The 18,201-nt window shown below is 41.8% G+C and overlaps 1 protein-coding gene across 2 annotated transcripts in view; it reads right to left on the reverse strand.

The window, feature by feature from the left end:
• LOC126419919 (39S ribosomal protein L44, mitochondrial) overlaps positions 1-18,201 on the reverse strand; it is a 55,390-nt gene that overhangs the window by 12,702 nt on the left and 24,487 nt on the right. For both annotated transcript variants that reach the window (XM_050087200.1, XM_050087201.1), the window contains exons 3-4: positions 8,219-8,476; positions 8,047-8,131 (exon numbers count right to left, since the gene is read on the reverse strand). In XM_050087200.1, the coding sequence (XP_049943157.1) occupies positions 8,047-8,131; positions 8,219-8,476 (343 nt within the window). The remainder of the gene's footprint in view (positions 1-8,046; positions 8,132-8,218; positions 8,477-18,201) is intronic.

Genomic DNA, 18,201 nt, shown 5'->3' on the forward strand with positions numbered 1-18,201 from the left:
TATATGTAAGATGTAGGTACGTACTGTAAACATTTCTTGTAATATATGGTACAGCACGTTGGCATCTAAGATACCAGTATCACATGTTGTTTTATTCATTCTCATCACCATCAGTACCAGTATTCACTTCATCACACTCACTCTCACTCCCATCATACTCTTCATTCTTTTCCCATAGCACATCATCCTAGCTGCCAGCCAGAGCATTTGATGTGCAGCATTTCTTGAGCTCTTGATGGTAGCCTCTGATGATATGGAAGACCATGAAGCAAGAACCCACTCAAACAGAAGACAGAAGGGCGACTGATGGCTTTTTAATCTTACCAGACGGTCTAAGGACATGGTCTTCTTCCGAGAACCAATCTCCATACATTTTTCGCAAGTTGTCCTTGAACAGCTTGTTTATGGCTACATCTAGCTTTTGAACTCATTTCACCAGGTATTATGACAAGGTCTATCTTTTGTGCAGAAAGTTTATCTTTTACTTCAGCAGTATGTCCCTTAAAACCATCCAAAACAAGCATGTCTCTCTCAACATTGAGTGCCCCAGGATTCCAAACAATAGACGGCCAGTCAACGATTGGTTGCATTGTCAATCATCCTGTTTCTTAACAGTGAATCACTATGTCCTTAGGAAACTTTTCTTTGGACATAGTCTTTCTCTTCAGAATGACATAGGGGGTAACTTTCCCCCACCACAATGAAAAGACTCTCTGCCATCTCCAGCAGCTCAGCCCAGAAGGCAACTGTCACATGGAATGGAAGCAGCAGTCTAGAGGGATGGGAGGGAAGGAATATTAGTGTATGGGTCAAGGGAGGGAGGAGCTTTGTCTGGCAGAGTGTGCAGGGACTAGACTACTAGACTGCCAACAGGCACAGTATTGGGCCGTGTGGGTTCCCATGGCTGTGCCATGGATTAGTTTGTATGCCTTCCCTTCAAAGGAGAAGTATCTGTAAGGATAAAGTCACTGTTGATGTCTCTTTCCTATACACCAACATCCCTCATGCTCATGCTCTTGCCACAATTGAACACAGCCTTTCCCCATGCCCTTCAGACTCCAAACCCACTAATTCCTCATACATCTTACTAACTTCATCCTAACCCATGACTACTTCTCCTTTGAAGGAAAGTTACACAAACAGCAACAGGCACCCTCCTATGCCCATGGGGGCCATCTAGAGGAGACCTTCCTAGCCTACCAAACTGCCAAACTCCTAGTCTGTTTCCGATTCACTGAAGATTTATTTATGATGTGGACTCTCCCAAGTCATTTTCCCTCACACCTCCAATCTTCCCATCACCCTCAAGAACCAGCTACAAAGGAGTGCCCCCATTGTGACCCAATACCACCCTGGACTGGAACAAGTGAACCACATTCTTCATCAGGGCTTTGATTACCTATCATCATGCTATGATCCTACCCAATATCCTTTGTACTCCTCCTAAAGTGGTGTTCCATCACCCACCTAATATCCACAACACCCTAGCCTATCCCTATGCCACTCTCAATCCCAACCCCTGGCCAAGGAGATCATATCCCTGTGGAAGGCCCAGATGTAAGACCTGCCCAGTCCATCCACCCACCACTTTCTATTCCAGTCCTGTCACACTCTTATCCTACCCCATCAGAGGCCTGGCCAGCTGTGAAAGCAGCTCTGTCATATACCAGCTCTGCTTAAATCTTTGCACAGCCTTTTATATTGGTATGACTGCCAACCAGTAGTCCACTAGGATGAAAATCCACCGCTAAACTGTGGACAACGGCAAAGTAGACCACTCTGTGGCACAATATGCAGCTAACATAACACGGTACAATATGCAGCTAACATAACACGCTTGATTTCAATAACTGCTTCACTATCCTAGCCATCTGGGTCCTCCCCTCCACTACCAGCCCTTTTGAACTGCGTAGATGGGAGTCATCCTTAAAACATATTCTCTGCTCTCGAAATTATCCCAGCCTCAACCTATGGTAACATACTGTCGTCCTCCCCCCCCCCCCCCCCCCCCCCCCCCCCCCTCCCCCGGTACCATCCCGTCATCATCACCTCCTCCCTATTCTTGTCTCCCACTCACTTTGCTCACTTTGTGTACTGTCCTCTGCCAATGCACCTGCCCATCTTTTCCCTCCCCATTCCTCTACTGTTTTGCTTTCCATTTTTCCCCCACCACCTCTCCATGTCCATGCCCCACGGCCTCAAAACGCTAAACCCGTTGGCAGTCTAGACCCTGCATGCTCCACCAGACAGTTTTCTCTCTCTCTTCACCATACTCTTCTAACCCTTCCCCTTCCCTAGACTGCTGCTTCCATTCCACGTGACAGTTGCGTTCCGGTCTGAGTGGCTGGAGATGGTGGTTGTGTGTGTGAAGTGTGCTTGCTTGTGTGAATGAATGTATCTTTGTGTTTCCTTTTCTGCTGAAGGCTTTGGCTGACAACTAATGTGCAAGTGTCTTTTCATTGTGTCTGTCTGCAACGGAAAGTGGCATCTTTAAGATGAGCAGTAAACTATTTTTTTCCATGATGATATTCCAACCTCAATCTAGAGTTCTCAGTGTTTCACGATTATTCCCCCCCCCCCTCCCCCCACTTCCCATGTTGCTCAGCACGTAAAAAAGAATAATGGCATTTCATCACCATTACCAATGTGATGAAAAGTTTATGAGTGACACTTTCATAATTGGATGACATACTGCTGGAAATTAACCAGTTTTTATCAAAATCTTCTGGCATTCTCTGTGCTAGTGTAGTATTTCATCGGAGGGCCAGGCCATTTCTCCACATAAACCAATGACACCAATCAGCACACATACAAGATTCTCCTTAAGGAACATTTAAAACTCTTGCTTCCACAAGCTTGGATTATTTCTCATGAGATGGCATCCCATCATTCCCCTTATCTTGCAAACAAGAAAGCACATTAGCTTCAAGTTCCAGATACCTGGCACATTTTGGACCCCTGAATGATTTTCTCATTGAAACAGTTTTCTTCCTTTTTCCTTTTGAAGCAGTCCAATGTCGCACATTATAATTGTCCAGTCCACACTTTCTTCCAGCCTCTCTTTTAGTAGGTTTTGACATAATGCACAACTGTAAATTTAAAGCTTGCATTGTAAATGCACCAAATTCCTTGGTTCAATGACACTTTTTGCTTTAAATAGTCATTCATATTGACACAAATCAGGTTCTCTTACCAGTATACAACTGAAACTTAATTATGAGCTAAAGAAACAATAATGGTAGATGTACACAATGTTAAGAACAATAAAAAAGTTTATGTTGCTACGTAATAAAATACCTTGTCAACAGTTTTTGCTACAGACACTAGTTGTATTGTTGCAAATGAGAATATTTTTTTTATAGCAAAGGTATGCAAAAAGACAAGATCTGCATAAGCAGAAATGTTTCAGGAAGAAGAGAAAGAAGAATGAGAAGTGGATATTAGATGCAAACTAACTTCTCGAAGGTGAAATTTGGTAAAAAAATGTGCATTACTTTTGAGCCAATGCAATAGCAATATATTGTACTGTGAAGTAAGGACAAAATTCTTCCATTTTTACTTTCAAGTGTGATATATTTAAACTTTGTCCTTTCTTAAGGAAATTAAAATAATAACCGCACATATTCATTCACCGCATCATAGGTATTGATAATATCGTGAATATTTCAAAATAAGCACTGGGCTTTGGAAATCAGCATGATCTGGAGGTAATGACCCAGACTGCCACATGTAAATCTTATCTGCGGATGAAATTTTCTTAAATGTTTATACTTTTAACATAGTGACTGACAGCACCCCCCACCCAAAAAAAAAAAAAGTTGTAAATATAAGACCACACAGTAACATAAACAAGCCCTATGATTTTATGTCCTCATTACAACGTGTCTTGGTATTAATTGAACCATAAAGCACCTCTTATTAGTAGGATAACTATAATTAGTGTGTTTGTGCTACTTACCTATGAAAAATAGCTTTTCCTCCTTCTAGGAGTTTCGATTTGCATCCGTAATACCAGCAGTTACACACCTTTGCTGTTACTAATACATAAGTGTGGTGAAATTGGGGAAATAATGTAAAAAACTTTAACAATAGTTTCATATCAATGTCACAAGACTGTTTCCGATTTTATTCTGCTTATGATGCAAAGTACTTTTGGACAGGCACTGCGGCGACTACAGCCATTATGAAATACATTAAATGTATTCACAATTACGAATAATGACAACCATCAGCTCCAGAATGGAATGATGACAGTGAAAATCTGTGCCGGACCGGGACTCAAATCCAGATTTCCTGCTTATCGCTAGCGGTCACTTTACCATTTGGTTATCTGTGCATGGCTCATGGCAAGACTGGCAAGACCCAAGCTTGCATATGTCGCCAACCATGCGTCTCTGACCAGGACTCACACATCCATTATGTATATTCCTGTACAGGTCAGATGTTATGCTTGAAAGTCACTTGCAAGGTATCAGCAAAGAAATATGATGTTGCAGTGCCTGTGTTATTCTCATTACAATGCAAAGTTCCTTTGGACATGCATGCATGTCCAAAGGAACAGGCACTGCAGTGACTACAGCTGTTATGAAGTACATTAAATTTATTCACAATTGCGAATAATTACAACCGTCAGCTGCAGAATGAAATGATAATGAAAATCTGTGCCGGACTGGGACTCGAACTCAGATTTCCCACTTATGGGTCACCTTACCATTTGGTTATTCATGCACAACTCACGACCAGACTGAAACTTACTTACGTCATCAACCATGCGTCTATGACCTGAACTTCTACATCCATTATGTATGACGTGCAACAATAAAGTAATGAGGCTGGTGTGAAAGAAAATGTTGCTTATCATTTTAGTCAAGTTTAGTGTTGTCTCCTTTAAAGTAGTTCCCTTCTGATTGCACACACTTTTTCCAGTGCTTCTGCCATTGATGATAACATTTGTGGAACTCATCTTCTGTAATATCCTCCAAGACCCTCGCCACAGCTTTTTGGACATCTTTTGCTGTTTGAAAATGGTGTCCCTTGACGGCCGTTTTGACTCTTGGAAATAGAAAAATGTCACACGGGGCGATATCTGGTGAATAAGGTGACTGTGGTACTACTGAAATTTGTTTTGAGGTTAAAAATTGCTGTACTGACAGCTGTATGGGGTGGCGCACTTTTCATACCAAGATTTTCAGTTATCATTAGACGAACCGTTTCTCAATTGATCTTCAGTTCTTCTGCAATCATTTTCATGGATAATCTTCGATCTGATGGTACAAGTTCACGCACCCTGGCCAAGCTGACATCCGTCCGTGAGGCTGATGGTCATCCACTGCGGTCTTCATCTTCAACATTTGTTCTGCCTTCACTAAACATTTTATGCCAACAAAAAACTTGAGCTCTTGATATAATCTCCTCTCCAAAAGCCTTCTGAAGCTTACCATAAGTTGTCATCGCGTTTTCACCCAATTTAACACAAAAAGAAATGGCGTACCGTTGGGCTATATTATGCGTTTCCATTTCCGTGATGAGAGACACAAACACGTGTTAACTTATTACAGCACGACTCATGACTGAGCAGTTGCATGGATGTGCCACTTGGACTAGAAGCAGTTTATAGACCAAGGTCAAAGAAATTGTGCCTATGCAAGCCTGGAGGGTTGCCACATCTTGCAAAGAAAATCAGTCTCATTACTTTATTGTCGCACCTCTTATATTCCCATACAGGTTAGATTTTATACTTGAAAGTCACTTGTCTGGTATCAACAGAGACATTCAATATTGCAGTGCCTGTGCTATTCTGATTACAATGCACAGTGCCTTTGGACATGCATGCATGCATGCATAACCTCTGCTGCCTTTTCTCTCAAGGCTACTCCTTCATCTTCTGTTGTGTTTCTTACTCTTGTTTCAGTCAATTGTTGCCTAATACTCCGTTTCAAATTCTAAACAACCACTCATTCTTTCAGCTTTTCCCGTGCCATCTCTTCAATTTACTCTCTTTCTTCAGTTTTAATCTGCAGTTCTGAACCACATTTTACGGTTAAAGTTCATATCTGCCACTGGTTTCTAAACCTCTGCCTCAGCATTAATAATCTATGAGTATTTGGGATCTTCTTGTTTCCAGGTCTGTTCTACGTATATAATCACCTTACAATGACTATCAACCCACGGAATAGTGATGATTAAATTGTGTTTTGTGCAGAACTGTACCAGGTAGCTCCATCTTTCAAATCCCCCCCCCCCACACCGGCCGTGTTCTCCGATTATTTTTCCTTCAGTTCTGACTGTCGTATTCCGGTCCTCCCAAAAAATAAGTTTTCATTTCCATTAATTATCTTAATAGTTTGTTTTACCTCGTCATACATTCTTACAATACCTTCAACTGCGGAGCCAGCTGGCATATAAACTTGTACCATTGTGGTGAGTATGGCTTTGTGTTTACGTTGGCTATGATTATGCATTCACACCAGTGTTCATAGTAGCTTATCCATATTCCTCTTTCTTATTCATTGTTAAACCTACTCCTGCACGATCTCTCTTTGACTTTGTATTTATAACCCCGTACTAACCTGACGAATAGCCCTGTTCTTTCTATCACCAGACTTCACTAAGTCCTACTACATTCAGCATCAACCTACCCATTTCAGTTTTTAAATTCTCTAACCTCCCCACTCAATTAATGGATATCAGATTCTTCACTCCAAGCCGCAGAACACATTTTGTTTTTCCAGGGCAGTCCCTGTTCGGAGATGGCCGGGGGAGGGGGGGGGGGGGGGGGACTATTTTATTTCAAGAATACTTTATCCAAGAGGAAGCCATAACCATTTAATCACGCAGTAGAGCTGCATGCCCTTGAGAAATATAATGGCTGTGGTTTCTCACTGCTTTCAGCTGTTTTCAGTACCAGCACAGCAAGGCCATATTGGCTTTTGTTACAAGGTCAGATTAGTCACTTATCCAGACTGTTGTCCTGTAACTGCTGGAAAGCCTGCCACTCCTCTTCAGAAACCAATGGTTAGTCCGACCTCCCCACTTATAAACCTCTCTTGTGGTTTCACCTGCAGTACAACTATATGTATCCTTGAGGCATGCAGGCCACCCCACCTCAGCGAAGTCCTAGTTCATGGTGGATTTTAAAGATTAATGCTCCAAAAACTGAATCAAATATTAAAGCAGCAAATGAAGAATGCCAAATGAAAGAAATCTAGAGGGCACAATAAATTACAAACCAAAGAGAGAAAATAAAGATGTAGTGCACAAGTGCGGAAGAAAACTAGGCTCAAGAGAAGTTGTGGGAGGACAGAAGAAAATGTTAGCTCCATTGATGTTGGAAACCGCTAAGAAGAAGAAGAAGAAGAAGAAGAAGAAAATGATGATCATGATGGGAAAAACAGATATTAAGATAATGGTACCACCAGTAAGAAAAACTGTGAACCACATAGTCTAAATATGTACGTGAAATAAGAGAAAAAGAAAAATTACCAGCAGTGTCATATGAACATCTCATTTAGTTTTTACTTTTAAAAAAAACTGAACTGCAGGAATCCAACTAGATCTGCATAACTGCATGGTGAGAACCACACTGGCATGAACTACTGGCTTTGAAAAACCTGTAGTGGTGGTAAAAAGGAAATTAAAAAATCTCTGTAGGGGTGGTAAAAAGGAAATTTAAAAAATCAATGCTGGGGCCGAATACAGCATGTACTGACAGCATACTTAGGTGGGCGGAATTTCAAAGATGATGATGTTCAAGAGGCTGTTTAGGGGAGACTGCATAACATTTATGTGACAGTTTCCCTGCTAGAAAAATGCTGTACATCCAGCAATCAGTATGTGGCAGGTACCCTCTAAACTCATCTCAAAAAGTAAGAAAACATGTTGCTGCAGAACTATTTTCTGTGCTTCGTATTTTCACATCCCCTATACAACTCATATTTTGCCACTATAACAGAATGAAAATATTTCAAAATTACTATTTAATTTACAAGTAAGTGACAAATATTGTAATAATAAGAACAGATATAAAGAAATTATTGATGTACTCACAGCAGAAAGAATAAGATCTTCCGTTCCAATAAGCTTTGAGATAGAAGCCAACGTGCTATCTGTCATCAGGAACTTGCAAATGGCTCTGTAATGACATCACACACATTTCAAAAGAGCATACACAGAATGAATAGTAAAATGAAATCTCTGACTATTGCTTTAATACACTTACACAACACCTTCTTCTGGTAATTTAGGCAAAGATTCTCTCACATAAATCTCTATGTAGTTTTTCATGAACTTCATGCCTTCTTTTGCCAATTCTTGGTTGTCAGTAAGTGCTAGCTTGGGATCTTCAATACCTAGCTGCTCCTGCTTCATTTCCTCTTGAACAATGTAAGAGCGTGTTGTAAACGCTTGCTGCAGTAACGTCCTGTCAAAATCTTCCTTCAGGCGCTTGCCAAATGCAAAGATTTCAGCATGATAATTCCTGTAATTTTATTATTGCTTTGAACATTGTAAAATTCTGGCAAATAAAATTAAAAGTCTGCACATTACAGGATAATATTTGTGCAACAAAAAGGCTTCCACAGTGTTGGGACTGAACCAAAGCCTGTATTTTATGATCTAAAGATGGAATGAGACCAGTCATCTTGTTAGAAAAATATATGACTTTGATGGATGGTTAAATTATTCTAGTAATATCTATGAATTTATGGAGAAATAAGGAAAACAAACAGTATCATATATTGTTTTGGATATTTCAAACAACTATGACAGATGGATGAAAATGAAATATTACAATTCTTTAGCAGGAGATGCATGGAAACAGAGTGTGCCCACCAAACAATACAAGATTTTCAAACTTTCTGGTAAATAAAAGTCAATAAAATACTGAGTAATAAATAACATACCTCCCTCACATCTAATGTATAATGTGTTGGATCCATCATCCACAAATAACTCCTGAGGCATACATGTATGCATCACACACACAAAATAAGAATTTCGAGCAGACAATACTCTATTGCCAGAGTACTCCATGTGAAATATTTTAATAGTAAAATTAATATCAGTGAACAGTTGCACTGATGGTTTTCTATATCAAGCTTCAAGAATATAGTGTACTCAACAACAACTAAACATCTCTGCATGGAAGTTTCCTCAGCACATATTACTGTCAGTTCACAAATTAATGATATAGTGGAATGGGAAAACATCAATTACTTAGTACACTTGACTGTGGGATGCCTCATGTGATGTGTGTGAAGAAGAAAATAAAAATGTTTTTTGGCCAAGAGTCTTCTAAAAACAATTTCTGCTTGTTCCTAAAATGCCAGCCATGTAACTTATAGAACTGAAATTTGTTACTACCATGCTGTTATGCAGTCTCCCCTAACCAGCCTCTTGAACATCATCATCTTTGAAATTCCGCCCACCTAAGTATGCTGTCAGTACATGCTGTATTCAGCCCCAGCATTGATTTTTTAAATTTCCTTTTTACCGTTCCAGAGCATAGGTGGACTCCTGAATGGACACTACCAAAGGATGGCAAGGGTAGCACTGGTTGATAGCTTGTAGGCTGCTCAAGGAGTCAGTACACAGGAGAAATGACTCGCCAGGATATGAGAGGATGTTCTCAAGAGCACGAGATATGGCCGTCAGCTCTGCAGTGAAAACACTGCAGCCATCTGGCAAGGAGTGCTGTTCAATACGTCCTCCATGAACATATGCAAAGCCTACATGACCATCAGCCATCAAGCTGTCACTGTAAACCACTTTATGGCCCTGGTACATGTCGAGAATCAAGGGGAACTGATAACGGAGAGCTGTGGGGTTAACGGAGTCCTCAGAGCCATGCAAAATGTCCAGAAAAATCTGTAGCCTATGTGTACACCATGGAGGTGCACGTGAATGGACCTCGAGGAGAGGTGGTAACAGGAAGAACTCCAGTTCAGACAGAAGGGACTGGACGCGAACCAGAATCATAAGCCCTGACCTGGGCCACCAATGCGGGAGATGAACCGCCGTGGATGGGAAAAGGAGACAGTAATTCGGATGCCCAGGAGAACTGTGAACGCGTGCAACGTAACTGGCGAGAAGTTGTGCACGCCTAACCTTCAATGGAGGGACTCCAGCCTCCACCAGGACACAGGTCACCAGACTCGTTCTAAAAACTCCTGTCGCTAGGCGAACGCCACAGTGGTGCACTGGGTCGAGCAAACGCAATGCTGCGGGCGCCGTCAAAATGTAAACTACACTCCCATAGTCAAGGCAGGATTGAACAAGGGCTCTGCAGAGCTGCAGCAGTGTAGAGCGATCTGCACCCCAATTGGTGTTGCTCAGGCAGCGGAGGGCACTGAAATGCTGCCAGCACTTCTTAAGCTGATGAAGGCGAGGTAGTGATGGTGCTCTCCCGCCATTGCGATGGAAAGACGCCATCGCACCAGATCCAGTTGAAGATGATGAGGAGATGTCGCTTGTATTCAGACAAGGGATGTTTAATCATCTGACCATGGATCCGATCTGGCCCAGGACCTGTGTCAGAGCAATGTGCAAGAGTGCTGAGGAACTCCCACTCTGTAAATGGGCCGTTATGGGGTTCAATGTGGTGTGTAGTGAATGAGAGGTCTTTCCTTCCATCTGCCATTTGAGGGTGCAAAAGTATGGGGGGTAGTTCTCTGACGCAGAGGCTCAAGCTTAGTGCACAGCAAAGTTCTCGGCAATCGCGTTTGCGTCGATAGATAACATGCTATTGATGTTAGTGCCAGGGACACCTGTTGGGGTCTGGTACCCCAAAAAGACGTCTGATCTTGTCCAGACTTGGGAAGGTGATGTACGGCACCCAATGGTCAACAGATACCTCTCCCAACACTCCTGTTTCCGTCGTTTTATAAGTTGGCGAATGTGGGCACAGAGCCATTTAAAGGTCACTACGTGCTCTAGGGAAGGGTGCCGCTTATGTCGCTGTAGAGCTCACCGACAATCTTTAATTTCTTCAGCAACTTCCGGTGACCACCAAGGGACTGTCTTTCACCGGGGGCACCCTAAAGAACGAGGGATCGTGTTTTCCGCCGCAGAAACGGTTGTTGTAGTGACCTGCTTGTATTTCTTAGCATTGAAGTTAGACCTTGACCACTTAGAGACTACTGGTGTTCAACCACCAGCAAAAGATGATATGCTACACTCCATGGCATGTCTTCCGCTCTGATGGCACTCAATCCAACCAGGGGCCCTCCCCAGCCACAGCAAAGGCCACTTGGCAGGATGGTCATTGCTGGGAGTCCTGATGCCCCAGGGTGACAGGCATCTACTCCTTGGCATATGTGGGGAGTTAGTGGCGCAGGCATCAGCAGAGCAATCCCTGTGTGGTCAGAGGCTACAATCAACAGGGTACATGGTGGCCCCACCACAACGGACTGGCTACCATGCTGGATATCAGGCGCAAACAAGCTAAGAAGTCCGTTATCATCAAGAGTGCAGAAAGTGATACGACATAGAGGATGGAGGAAAATGCACCCAGGAGGGTGACCTCGCCCAACAGCTGGAGAATGAGCGAAAGTGCAGATCCACGTCGATGAAGAATGTGAAAGGTCTCAACGCATGATAGACACTATGCACCATGTAAGGTGCCCTTTCCCCAGATATTGAAAAATGAAGGTCAAACCCTACAGGGGACCATCACATAAAGGCTGAAATGTGTGAGACTCCTTTTAGTCATCTGTTACGACAGGCAGGAATACCTCAGGCCTGTTTTAACCCCCAGACCCGCAGGGAGGAAAATAAGAATAATGAACCGAACTGATAAAAAAAGGGTACTGGAAGAAAGGATATAAGAAGAAAATCCTGTTTTCCCACGAAGAAGTGTCATAAGAATGTCATACTGCCTCTAGCAACCCAACAAATAACAAATCAAAGAAAGAAAATGAGCATGTTAACCCATGCATTAGACAGTTATGAAGAAATATGGTGCCGATACCTAGCAATTAAAGATCACAACTTTACACCAAAAAAGAAGGTTTTTATACAATGACGAAAGATGACCGATTACTTTAGCGGATGGTGACCAGCAACTACGCAGTTATTTCCAGCTCAAGAGACAACTGTTCAACCATTTCACAGCTTCACTCAGAGTTATGGCAGTCAGTACAGTCCACACTATGATGTGGCATGTTGCACAGGAAATGTGGCTAAAATGCATGAACACCAAAATATTTTTAATTTTTCTGTTTTATGTGACGTTGTGTGTTGAAACACAAAGGATTTTGTTCCAAGTAGCAATTTCCTAAGCAAATACTGGTAACTGTCGTGAATTAATGAAGTGTCGTTCATATATTATTCATTAAATTGTACGGCCAGATGGAAAACCAGTTCTAAGCAAAGAAGGGAAGGCAGGAGTAGTACATAGAGGGTCTATACAAGGTGATGTTCTTGAGTGCAATATTATGGAAATGGAAGAGGACATAGGTGAAGATGAAATGGGAGATACGATACTGCGTGAAGAATCTGACAAAGCACTGGAAGATCTAAGTTGAAACAAAGCCCCGGGAGTAGACAACATTCCAATAGAACTACTGATAGCCTTGGGAGAGCCAGCCCTGACAAAACTCTACCTTCTGGTGAGCAAGATGTATGAGACAGGCAAAATACCCCCAGACTTCACGAAGACTATAACAACTCCAATCCCAAAGAAAATATGAGTTCACAGGTGTGAAAATTACCGAACTATCAGTTTAATAAGGCACAGCTGCAAAATACTAACGCGAATTCTTTACAGACGAATGGAAAAACTAGTAGAAGCCAACCTCGGGGAAGATCAGTTTGGATTCTGTAGAAATATTGGAACATGTGAGGCAACACTGACCTTACGACTTATCACAGAAGAAAGATTAAGGAAAGGCAACCTATGTTCCTTGCATTTGTAGACTTAGAGAAAGCTTTTGACAATGTTGTCTGGAATACTCTCTTTCAAATTCTGAAGGTGGCAGGGGTAAAATACAGGGAGCGAAAGGCTATTTACAATTTGTACAGAAACCAGATGGCAGTTATGAGAGTCGAGGGACATTAAAGGGAAGCAGTGGTTGGGAAGGGAGTGAGACAGGGTTGTAGCCTATCCCTGATGTTATTCAATCTGTATATTGAGCAAGCAGTAAAGGAAACAAAAGAAAAATTTGGAGTAGGTATTAAAATCCTTGGAGAAGAAATAAAAACTTTGAGGTTCGCCGATGACATTGTAATTCTGTCAGAGACAGCAAAGGACTTGGAAGAGCAGTTGAACGGAATGGACAGGGTCTTGAAAGGAGGATATAAGATTAACATCAACAAAAGCAAAATGAGGATAATGGAATGAAGTCAAATTAAGTAGTGTGATGCTGAGGGAGTTAGATTAGGAAATGAGACACTTAAAGTAGTAATGAGTTTTGCTATTTGGGGAGCAAAATAACTGATGATGGTTGAAGTAGGGAGGATATATAATGTAGATTGGGAATGGCAAGGAAAGTGTTTCTGAAGAAGAGAAATCTGTTAACATTGAGTAATAGATTTAAGTGTCATGAAGTCCTTTCTCAAAGTATTTGTATGGAGTGTAGCCATGTTGGATGTGAAATGTGGACAATAAATAGTTTAGACAAGAAGAGAATAGAAGCTTTAGAAATGTGGTGCTACATAAGAATGCTGAAGATTAGATGGGTAGATCACATAACTAATGAGGAGGTACTGTATAGAATTGGGGAGAAGAGGAATTTGTGGCACAACTTGTCTAGAAAAAGGGATTGGTTGGTAGGACATGTTCAGAGGCATCAAGGGATCACCAATTTAGTATTGGAGGGCAGTGTGGAGGGTAAAAATCGTAGAGGGAGACCAAGGATGATTACACTAAGCAGATTCAGAAGAATGTAGGGTACAGAAGTTACTTGGAAATGATGAAGCTTGCACAGGATAGAGTAGCATGGAGAGCTGCATCAAACCAATCTCTGGACAAGACCACAACAACAACAAACAACATGGCAATACTGCCAAGAAAAATAGAAGATATTTTACGAGTTGACGGAACAAACAATTACTGATCTGATGGCAAAGATAGTACAATGTCTATTTAAAAACAACAAACGAAAATATAGATCAACGCTCCTATACGTTAGAGGAACATACTGCTGAGTCACCTCAGTAAAAGGTTCAGATAAATCAACAAATAGCAGAATTAAAATACACTATACTAAATTTTAAAGGCAAGTTATATTCTGAGATAATTAAGCACTGTGATTTTGTTAGGGATGAGGTAAATGAACACACACACAGTCTGTGGCCCATGCAGCTGTTCAAATGGGAAATGTCAGAGACTATTATTCCTGAGCTGCAGTGTAAGTCTTTTAATATTTGTAAATATGTTCGAGTGCTGGTTTTACAATTTGCTACAGAGTTTTACTGGTCCTACCAGTTAATTTCAGGAAAGGAACACAGCTCAAACCAAGACACAATGTTAGTACAGTCGTACAGTAAGAAGATAAATACTTTGAAAGATCAGCTACTGAATTAATAGAGCTTGATAACGTTAAGAAATTAATCATTTTGTGTGTGCTTTGATCTCAGAGTGGTAGAGTGGACTCTTTTTTCAATAAAATAACAGAAAGATAAAATCTTATGTACAAAAGTCAACATAATTCCATATGGACACAAACACAAGTATCGTAAATGAATCTAGTAGCACACTCATAAATATCCCTCAAGAGTTTTGGAATGTCGCTGTTGGTCAATAGTGCAACAAGGGTTACTACATCATCAGTAATTGCCTATGTGGCCGTGTATGCGGACAGGAAAAAGTGTGCGGTAGGTATCAGAGATCTTGATTATCGGACCATTTCTGCCAAACAATAATGTTAAAATTGGGTATGGAAAAATTCCCTAAATTGCAAGTTTACAAATGAGATTTATCAGAAATCAAAGTACAAGATTTTCAAAAGAATTATTAAACTTAGTCTAGGACGAAGTGTATAGAGAAACCAACATAAATGTGAAATTCTCTAAATACTCGACATTATTTAAACTGAACTTTGAAAAAGCATTTCGTATTTCAGTTCCATGAAAGAATCATAATGAGACAGGGTTCTTAAATTTCTGTCATAGGTACAAAAATATACACTCCTGGAAATGGAAAAAAGAACACATTGACACCGGTCTGTCAGACCCACCATACTTGCTCCAGACACTGCGAGAGGGCTGTACAAGCAATGATCACACGCACGGCACAGCGGACACACCAGGAACCGCGGTGTTGGCCGTCGAATGGCGCTAGCTGCGCAGCATTTGTGCACTGCCGCCGTCAGTGTCAGCCAGTTTGCCGTGGCATACGGAGCTCCATCGCAGTCTTTAACACTGGTAGCATGCCGCGACAGCGTGGACATGAACCGTATGTGCAGTTGACGGACTTTGAGCGAGGGCGTATAGTGGGCATGCGGGAGGCCGGGTGGACGTACCGCCGAATTGCTCAACACGTGGGGCGTGAGGTCTCCACAGTACATCGATGTTGTCGCCAGTGGTCGGCGGAAGGTGCACGTGCCCGTCGACCTGGGACCGGACCGCAGCGACGCACGGATGCACGCCAAGACCGTAGGATCCTACGCAGTGCTGTAGGGGACCGCACCGCCACTTCCCAGCAAATTAGGGACACTGTTGCTCCTGGGGTATCGGCGAGGACCATTCGCAACCGTCTCCATGAAGCTGGGCTACGGTCCCGCACACCGTTAGGCCGTCTTCCGCTCACGCCCCAACATCGTGCAGCCCGCCTCCAGTGGTGTCGCGACAGGCGTGAATGGAGGGACGAATGGAGACGTGTCGTCTTCAGCGATGAGAGTCGCTTCTGCCTTGGTGCCAATGACGGTCGTATGCGTGTTTTGCGCCGTGCAGGTGAGCGCCACAATCAGGACTGCATACGACCGAGGCACACAGGGCCAACACCCGGCATCATGGTGTGGGGAGCGATCTCCTACACTGGCCGTACACCACTGGTGATCGTCGAGGGGACACTGAATAGTGCACGGTACATCCAAACCGTCATCGAACCCATCGTTCTACCATTCCTAGACCGGCAAGGGAACTTGCTGTTCCAACAGGACAATGCACGTCCGTATGTATCCCGTGCCACCCAACGTGCTCTAGAAGGTGTAAGTCAACTACCCGGGCCAGCAAGATCTCCGGATCTGTCCCCCATTGAGCATGTTTGGGACTGGATGAAGCGTCGTCTTACGCGGTCTGCACGTCCAGCACGAACGCTGGTCCAACTGAGGCACCAGGTGGAAATAGCATGGCAAGCCGTTCCACAGGACTACATCCAGCATCTCTACGATCGTCTCCATGGGAGAATAGCAGCCTGCATTGCTGCGAAAGGTGGATATACACTGTACTAGTGCCGACATTGTGCATGCTCTGTTGCCTGTGTCTATGTGCCTGTGGTTCTGTCAGTGTGATCATGTGATGTATCTGACCCCAGGAATGTGTCAATAAAGTTTCCCCTTCCTGGGACAATGAATTCACGGTGTTCTTATTTCAATTTCCAGGAGTGTAGATGTTGACTGCTGCTAAAAGTCATTTAATGAAAAATAATAAACAGTGCAGAGAATAAAAGCAAAGCAATCTGGGATATCATAAAAAGGAAACAGGGAGAGAGACAAACAAAGGCATAACAACATACTGTTAAAGGAGGAGGATAAATGATCCACATTACCTAGCAAACTATGAGAATGAGCATTTTTTGACTATTGCAGAGAAATTACAACAAAAATTCCCAAAAACAAATATGACACCTATAAACAATTATGCAGTAAGTACTATAAAATGATGCTGCTACCAACCAGAGAGCATGAAGTCTTTAAAAGTGAACAAAAACTACAAAATAAAGTCAGTAGAAGTAGCGGTTATCAATGTGTGTAGTGAAACAATGCATAGAGAGTACACAAGCTTCCTTAACAAACACAATAAACAAATCATTCATGTCAGGGAAACTTCTAGAATATTCAAACAAGTAGGGGTTGTACATCAGATAAAGAAAGGTAATGCATAAGACAGAGAAAACTACTGACCTATTTCCCTGCTGTCTCCATTTTCAAAAATAGTAGAATCAATTATGAAAGAGAGATTAATGAGTTACATGGACAAATACAATATTTTAAGTGAATCACAGTTTGGTTGCTAAGATTCTACTAAATAAGCTAGATGCACTAGGAACAAGAGGGGTAGCTTATGACTGGTTCTGATCATACCTACCCACATAAGGTGCAAGCAGAGATGACACATACCTTAAATAACTCTAAACCTTCAATAAAACACTTATCAGAGCCAAAATGCATGTATGTAAGAGTTCCTATGGGCAGAATTTTAGGACCAATGCTGTTACAATATACATCAATGACTTTCCAACAGTGTTCCGATGACAGCAATATTACAGCCACTGAGAGAACAAGAGAACTGCTTGCAGAGAAAACAAATGAAACTCACAAGTTTACAATTAGTCAATAAGCAATAAAATGCTGTGAAAATAAAGAAACAAATGCAATGAATTTCCGTTCGAAGAAGCAAAATGACACTGATAAATAAAGATGCATCTCTGTGGACAGTGTATGAAATGCAAAATTTCTAGGAATGAATATTGATTTTCAATTGAAGTGGTGTGAATACACAATTGATACTTGCAAACAGAGTGTCATCAACATGTTATGCCATTAGTGTCCTGTCATAAGTGTGTAACAGTCAGTGTCTTTTAGTTACATACAATTCACATGTACATTCAATTCTTTATTTATAGCTAAGGCATTCTTCTCTGGGGAACAAATGCAAAAAAAATTAACACAATTTTTAAACCACAGAAAAACGGTCATAAGAATAATAATCAAAACTAGTAGTCGACCTCATTGTAAAGATCAGTTCAAAACACTGTGGATTATAGCTGCACCATTGTGAATATATTTACCAAAAAGTTACACACATCAAAAATAACAGTGGTAATCACAGCACAATGATCATGGAACGAGATCTACGAGGGCATGCTTGAAAGTATTGCCTCCAAAGTTTTTATTCTGTTCTCAATACCAACTGATACATTACATATCATACATTTTACTCAGTTAACTTTCCCACTTCACTGATGCAAGCTGCAAACCCCTGTTGTTGGAGGACTCCTAGTTGTTGTGTGTAACATGTTGGCGTGTAACATAACTGTGACGC

This window comes from Schistocerca serialis, chromosome 9 (genome assembly GCF_023864345.2).
Source record: "Schistocerca serialis cubense isolate TAMUIC-IGC-003099 chromosome 9, iqSchSeri2.2, whole genome shotgun sequence".
Lineage (NCBI taxonomy): Eukaryota > Metazoa > Arthropoda > Insecta > Orthoptera > Acrididae > Schistocerca > Schistocerca serialis.